This window comes from Oncorhynchus tshawytscha, unplaced genomic scaffold, assembly GCF_018296145.1.
Source record: "Oncorhynchus tshawytscha isolate Ot180627B unplaced genomic scaffold, Otsh_v2.0 Un_contig_11228_pilon_pilon, whole genome shotgun sequence".
In the NCBI taxonomy this organism is placed as follows: domain Eukaryota; kingdom Metazoa; phylum Chordata; class Actinopteri; order Salmoniformes; family Salmonidae; genus Oncorhynchus; species Oncorhynchus tshawytscha.
Genome location: NW_024608439.1, coordinates 25,219 through 33,416, shown reverse-complemented (window position 1 = coordinate 33,416; position 8,198 = coordinate 25,219). Strand labels below are relative to the sequence as shown.

At 48.9% G+C, this 8,198-nt stretch overlaps 1 protein-coding gene across 1 annotated transcript in view; it reads right to left on the bottom strand.

Moving 5' to 3' along the window:
* Positions 1 to 1,722: 1,722 nt before the first annotated feature.
* LOC121843529 (polycomb protein SUZ12-like) overlaps positions 1,723 to 8,198 on the bottom strand; it is a gene marked incomplete at its 5' end in the record, with an annotated part of 31,570 nt that continues 25,094 nt past the window's right edge. The window contains one exon of the mRNA XM_042313167.1: positions 1,723 to 5,289. Coding sequence (XP_042169101.1) covers positions 4,881 to 5,289 — 409 coding nt within the window. The remainder of the gene's footprint in view (positions 5,290 to 8,198) is intronic.

The following is an 8,198-nucleotide window of genomic DNA, read 5'->3' as shown; positions in this document are numbered from 1 at the left end:
TTTTTGGTTATATTTTTTTGTCTGAAATATGAAACAATCCAAAATTGGAGCTACACCAAGAGATGGTCAGGATTTTGGGTCAGCCAGGCTAGCAGACCATTTCTACTAGCCAGGGTAACAACGGGGTCCAAAATGTTCCGGCCCGTGTCATGTTTGGAAATACAACATTTGGCTGGTCTGACGGGCTAGTTGGGCACATTCCTACCGGCCCCGTCTGAAAAGTTCTATTCTCGAGCTCATTGAAGGTCTATCCACTATCCTAACATGTGAATGAGATAGAACCGTATCAATGAGACAGTAACGTGACCAGTAGTGTTAGAACCGTATCCATGAGGTAGTGTGAGAACCGTATCCATGAGATAGTTACAGTAACCAGTAGTGTTAGAACCGTATCCGCGATAACGTGACCAGTAGTGTTAGAACCGTATCCACGAGAACGTGACCAGTAGTGTTAGATCCGTATCCGTGAGAACGTGACCGGTAGTGTTAGAACCGTATCCGTGAGAACGTGACCAGTAGTGTTAGATCCGTGAGAACGTGACCAGTAGTGTTAGATCCGTGAGAACGTGACCGGTAGTGTTAGATCTGTGAGAACGTGACCGGTAGTGTTAGAACCGTATCCATGAGAACGTGACCAGTAGTGTTAGAACCGTATCCGTGAGATAGTTACAGTAACCAGTAGTGTTAGAACCGTATCCGTGAGATAGTTACAGTAACCAGTAGTGTTAGAACCGTATCCGCGAGAACGTGACCAGTAGTGTTAGATCCGTGAGAACGTGACCGGTAGTGTTAGATCCGTGAGAACGTGACCGGTAGTGTTAGAACCGTATCCATGAGAACGTGACCGGTAGTGTTAGAACCGTATCCGTGAGAACGTGACCGGTAGTGTTAGAACCGTATCCGTGAGAACGTGACCGGTAGTGTTAGAACCGTATCCGTGAGAACGTGACCGGTAGTGTTAGAACCGTATCCGTGAGAACGTGACCAGTAGTGTTAGAACCGTATCCGTGAGAACGTGACCAGTAGTGTTAGAACCGTATCCGTGAGAACGTGACCGGTAGTGTTAGATCCGTGACGTGACCCGTGTTAGAACCGTGAGAACGTGACCGGTAGTGTTAGAACCGTATCCGTGAGAACGTGACCGGTAGTGTTAGATCCGTGAGAACGTGACCGGTAGTGTTAGATCCGTGAGAACGTGACCGGTAGTGTTAGATCCGTGAGAACGTGACCGGTAGTGTTAGATCCGTGAGAACGTGACCGGTAGTGTTAGATCCGTGAGAACGTGAGATCCGTGAGAACGTGACCGGTAGTGTTAGAACCAGATCCGTGAGAACGTGACCGGTAGTGTTAGAACCGTATCCATGAGAACGTGACCGGTAGTGTTAGAACCGTATCCGTGAGAACGTGACCAGTAGTGTTAGAACCAGATCCGTGAGAACGTGACCAGTAGTGTTAGAACCGTATCCGTGAGAACGTGACCAGTAGTGTTAGAACCGTATCCGTGAGAACGTGACCAGTAGTGTTAGAACCGTATCCGTGAGATAGTTACGGTAACCAGTAGTGTTAGAACCGTATCCGTGAGATAGTTACAGTAACCAGTAGTGTTAGAACCGTATCCATGAGATAGTTACAGTGACCAGTAGTGTTAGAACCGTATCCGTGAGAACGTGACCAGTAGTGTTAGAACCGTATCCATCCAATTAAAACCATAGGAGGCGTTTATGGTAATAGCACAAAACATCTTTATTCTTTTAAATAGAAAACATTTTCTATGACTCCTTGATTACTAAATTCCAACGTCCAGCTGGTTTTAGGATGTTGGTGAACAAAAGTCCTGTTTTTCTTTTGCATTTTCCATTCTGGGTTCGCTAGAGCAAAATGTTGCTCCTTTTTCCTGAAGTGATATATATATATATATATATATACACAAAACCTGGGTCATGTTCACTGAGGCGCACTGTAGCAAAACGTTTTGCAACAGAAGATAAGTGTTTTATTGGATTAGTACAGAGAGTACCTCCAACTCCCTCGTTTTGAGTGCTTTCTAACGTTTTGTGCCAAAATGAACATGACCCTCGTCAACATACTGCACACAGCTACTGCACACAGCTACAGAACGTAGGAACAGCTTCCTTTGTTTGGGTCCTGATTGATTGCAATTCAAGTTCACACCTGAAAAGATCCACCCCATCACTGGAGAAGCAATGACACCCTGTTTCCTATATCTGAAATGACACCCTATTTCCTATATAGTGCACTCCTGTTGACCAGGGCCCTTACCAGTGGAGGCTGCTGAGGGGAGGACGGCTCATAATGGCATCAAACACATGGAAATCACATGTTAGATACCATTCCGCTCCAGCCATTACCACGAGCCCGTCCTCCCCAAAAGGTGCCACCAACCTCCTGTGGTCCATGCTACTTTTGACCAGGGCCCTATGGTACACTATATATATAGGAAATAAGATGCTAATTGGGACAGTTTCACAGGTGAGGAAAACAGTAGAAAATCTGCAGCAGATCCAACTCCCTTTGGCCAGGAAACTCAACATTTAACTCTCCACTGTAATACTTACTACAGTTGATGTCCAGCAGGTCAACATGTCACCTTTCTAAAGACGTCAACACTGACCGTGCCCAAATTACTCCAACATAGTAAGAGTACGTCCCAAATGGCACCCTATTCCCTATAAGTAGTGCACTACCCTGTGGACCCTGGTCAAAAGTAGTATACTATATAGGGAGCCATTCGGGACACTGCCCAAAAGCAGTGAGTGGATGCGGGTGCTGCACGGTTTCAGCTTGATGATGAATGTGGTCATACAGTGTAACTGAACCTTGACCTAATGACCTGACAACCTCAAAAAGGTTACAGATGACTGCGATCTGTGCTCGCTGAGGGCCTGAATCATCTGTCTAGTAGCACCATTGGATCCGGACTGACTTGAGTGCTAACCAGACCCGAGTTCAAATACTCGATCTGTGCTTGATTGAGCTTGCCTGGCTTAAATGGACCTAAAGACTAGTCCCAAAACTGCAACTCCCCTCCCATCTAGCACTCCAGGCAGGCTAGAGCAAACGTTAAAGACTCCAAATAGTATTTAAACAGAGGTCTGACAGCAATACACATTTAGTTTAGGATGGATGGGGGGGGGCAAAGGGATGTTTCTACCCTGAGCCAGACACCTTCTAGTCCAACAACACTGTTTCCAAGAGCTAGACTTCAGACCAGCGTACCGTCCCTCAAGGTTAGCCTCAAAATGGCCCCCATAGTAATAAACATAACTATCAAATGTTGAAATTCAGAATGCATCATCATTACAACCAACCATTCCCCTTAAATAACAATACAGCAGAGTCTGTCCGTCATCAGGGTTGTATTCATTAGTGCACACTGTAGCAAAAACGTTTAGCAAAAGAAAACGAAAACAAACGTTTATATTGTTCAGGTAGTCCATCCCAAGTGAAGACGACCCAAGTCTTTTCGGTTTGTCCCAAATCAAATATCCCAAATGGCACCTTATTTCCTATCTAGTGCACAGACGGCCAAGGAAATAAGCTTTAAAATCTGCAACATTTTAGGGGTGTGAACCGTTTGTGTCATGAACAGTGCTTGTGCCCATAGAAATGAATGTTCCCCAATGCTGGAAGAGGGACCTGAGTGAAACAGTTTGGGAACCACTGATCTATACAGGACCCTATGGGCCTCGGACTAGAGTACTAAAGCCTTGTAACAGCCAGAACGGCCCAGAGGGCAGGAGCCCACCTCCTGCTTCTGTAGTGAGGCAGCTTGATGTACAAGTACCACTCCTGGACAGAATGCTAGTCTATAGCAGACAGCTTGATGTACAAGTACACCTCCTGGACAGAATGCTAGTCTATAGCATGATGTGCAAGTACACCTCCTGGACAGAATGCTAGTCTATAGCAGACAGCTTGATGTACAAGTACACCCCCTGGACAGAATGCTAGTCTATAGCAGACAGCTTGATGTACAAGTACACCTCCTGGACAGAATGCTAGTCTATAGCAGACAGCTTGATGTACAAGTACACCTCCTGGACAGAATGCTAGTCTATAGCAGACAGCTTGATGTACAAGTACACCCCCTTGTCTATAGTAGACAGCTTGATGTACAAGTACATCTCCTGGACAGAATGCTAATCTATAGCAGACAGCTTGATGTACAAGTACACCCCCTTGTCTATAGCAGACAGCTTGATGTACAAGTACACCTCCTGGACAGAATGCTAGTCTATAGCAGACAGCTTGATGTACAAGTACACCCCCTTGTCTATAGTAGACAGCTTGATGTACAAGTACACCTCCTGGACAGAATGCTAATCTATAGCAGACAGCTTGATGTACAAGTACATCCCCTAGTCTATAGCAGACAGCTTGATGTACAAGTACATCCCCTAGTCTATAGCAGGGCCTGGTAAAAAGTAGTGCACACTAGTATAAAGGAATATGGTGCCAGTTGGGACTAAGTTATTGCTAAAGTGATGTGTTTACAGACCTCATGGTCACTGTAACATCAGTCTAATGACATCAAAGCAAGACTGAATAACCAGACATGGGGAAAAACTAGACCACGGTTTCCCTGCTATAACCAGTGGGACTCTGTGTGTGTGTGTGTGTGTGTGTGTGTGTGTGTGTGTGTGTGTGTGTGTGTGTGTGTGTGTGTGTGTGTGTGTGTCCGTCCAAATTGACTTAAATGATTCTGGCCCACCACCTCTATACGGTAAACCCAACACCCAGTGCTTGTTTGGAATGATGTCATCATGAGTCTCTCTTATTATTTTCATCCTCCACTCAGCCAATCACCGGGCATCCTTTTAGATACTCATCACTCCTCCAGGAGAGGGCCGGAGTGTACCTCACAACTTATGCCTCTTGCTCGGCCTGGACGTTTCCACAGCAACAGAACTACCAGCTTCATCGCCATCGCCGTTTCCGTTCGTGCGGCCATTACCATGGTTACTCTTACCATCCGCGTGGTCGTCATTACATATGGCATAGTCGGGTTGCAGCTCAGACGGAGACTCCAGCGCTGTCACCCAATACTCTCCTCCATCCCCCTCTCCTCCTTCCTGCCGCTGGGTCTGCTGGATGTGTCGGAGGCGTGTCATGGCCTGGTTGATGGTTGCCGTGGTAACCAGTTTAAAGTCATGCATGCTGACCAGGTGTAACAGGAAGTTCCTACAGAGGTTCTTCCTGGCAATGTACGCTCCGCAACCTTCCACAAACGCCAGACAGGCTCCGTTCATCTGGTTATCTGCTATGTAGCTGAGGGGCAGAGAGAGAGAGGGGGGAGAGGGGGGAGGGGGGGAGGGGAGAGAGAGAGAGGAGGGGGATTAGAGTAGGGACGTCAAACGTTCAGCCTGCGCCACAGACACTACGGAGCCTCTAGTCGAGAGCGCCTGGTTCATACGAATTCATTTGGGGGCGGCAGGTAGCCTAGTGGTTAGAGGGGCGGCAGGTAGCCTAGTGGTTAGAGGGGCGGCAGGTAGCCTAGTGGTTAGAGCAGGTAGCCTAGTGGTTAGAGGGGCGGCAGGTAGCCTAGTGGTTAGAGGGGCGGCAGGTAGCCTAGTGGTTAGAGCAGGTAGCCTAGTGGTTAGAGCAGGTAGCCTAGTGGTTAGAGGGGCAGGTAGCCTAGTGGTTAGAGCAGGGAGCCTAGTGGTTAGAGCAGGTAGCCTAGTGGTTAGAGCAGGTAGCCTAGTGGTTAGAGCAGGTAGCCTAGTGGTTAGAGCAGGGAGCCTAGTGGTTAGAGCAGGGAGCCTAGTGGTTAGAGCAGGGAGCCTAGTGGTTAGAGCAGGTAGCCTAGTGGTTAGAGCAGGTAGCCTAGTGGTTAGAGCAGGTAGCCTAGTGGTTAGAGCAGAGAGCCTAGTGGTTAGAGGGGCGGCAGGTAGCCTAGTGGTTAGAGCAGGTAGCCTAGTGGTTAGAGGGGCGGCAGGTAGCCTAGTGGTTAGAGCAGGTAGCCTAGTGGTTAGAGGGGCGGCAGGTAGCCTAGTGGTTAGAGCAGGGAGCCTAGTGGTTAGAGCAGGTAGCCTAGTGGTTAGAGCTTTATTTAACTCTCTGCAAACTGGAAACGATTTATCCGGAGGCTGCATTCATTGTAGCTGGGGATTTTAACAAGGCTAATCTGAAAACAAGACTCCCTAAATTTTATCAGCATATCGATTGTGCAACCAGGGGTGGAAAGACCCTGGATCATTGTTACTCTAACTTCCGCGACGCATATAAGGCCCTGCCCCGCCCCCCTTTCGGAAAAGCTGACCACGACTCCATTTTGTTGATCCCTGCCTACAGACAGAAACTAAAACAAGAAGCTCCCACGCTGAGGTCTGTCCAACGCTGGTCCGACCAAGCTGACTCCACACTCCAAGACTGCTTCCATCACGTGGACTGGGAGATGTTTCGTATTGCGTCAGACAACAACATTGACGAATACGCTGATACGGTGTGCGAGTTCATTAGAACGTGCGTTGAAGATGTCGTTCCCATAGCAACGATTAAAACATTCCCTAACCAGAAACCGTGGATTGATGGCAGCATTCGTGTGAAACTGAAGGCACGAACCACTGCTTTTAATCAGGGCAAGGTGTCTGGTAACATGGCTGAATACAAACAGTGCAGCTATTCCCTCCGCAAGGCTATCAAACAAGCTAAGCGCCAGTACAGAGACAAAGTAGAATCTCAATTCAACGGCTCAGACACAAGAGGTATGTGGCAGGGTCTACAGTCAATCACGGACTACAGGAAGAAACCCAGCCCAGTCACGGACCAGGATGTCTTGCTCCCAGGCAGACTAAATAACTTTTTGCCCGCTTTGAGGACAATACAGTGCCACTGACACGGCCTGCAACGGAAACATGCGGTCTCTCCTTCACTGCAGCCGAAGTGAGTAAGACATTTAAACGTGTTAACCCTCGCAAGGCTGCAGGCCCAGACGGCATCCCCAGCCGCGCCCTCAGAGCATGCGCAGACCAGCTGGCCGGTGTGTTTACGGACATATTCAATCAATCCCTATACCAGTCTGCTGTTCCCACATGCTTCAAGAGGGCCACCATTGTTCCTGTTCCCAAGAAAGCTAAGGTAACTGAGCTAAACGACTACCGCCCCGTAGCACTCACATCCGTCATCATGAAGTGCTTTGAGAGACTAGTCAAGGACCATATCACCTCCACCCTACCTGACACCCTTGACACACTCCAATTTGCTTACCGCCCAAACAGGTCCACAGACGATGCAATCTCAACCACACTGCCACTAACCCATCTGGACAAGAGGAATACCTATGTGAGAATGCTGTTCATCGACTACAGCTCGGCATTCAACACCATAGTACCCTCCAAGTTCGTCATCAAGCTCGAGACCCTGGGTCTCGACCCGCCCTGTGCAACTGGGTACTGGACTTCCTGACGGGCCGCCCCCAGGTGGTGAGGGTAGGCAACAACATCTCCTCCCCGCTGATCCTCAACACTGGGGCCCCACAATGGTGCGTTCTGAGCCCTCTCCTGTACTCCCTGTTCACCCACGACTGCGTGGCCATGCACGCCTCCAACTCAATCATCAAGTTTGCGGACGACACAACAGTGGTAGGCTTGATTACCAACAACGACGAGACGGCCTACAGGGAGGAGGTGAGGGCCCTCGGAGTGTGGTGTCAGGAAAATAACCTCACACTCAACGTCAACAAAACTAAGGAGATGATTGTGGACTTCAGGAAACAGCAGAGGGAACACCCCCCATCCACATCGATGGAACAGTAGTGGAGAGGGTAGCAAGTTTTAAGTTCCTCGGCATACACATCACAGACAAACTGAATTGGTCCACTCACACAGACAGCATCGTGAGGAAGGCGCAGCAGCGCCTCTTCAACCTCAGGAGGCTGAAGAAATTCGGCTTGTCACCAAAAGCACTCACAAACTTCTACAGATGCACAATCGAGAGCATCCTGGCGGGCTGTATCACCGCCTGGTATGGCAACTGCACCGCCCTCAACCGTAAGGCTCTCCAGAGGGTAGTGAGGTCTGCACAACGCATCACCGGGGGCAAACTACCTGCCCTCCAGGACACCTACACCACCCGATGCTACAGGAAGGCCATAAAGATCATCAAGGACATCAACCACCCGAGCCACTGCCTGTTCACCCCGCTGCCATCCAGAAGGCGAGGTCAGTACAGGTGCATCA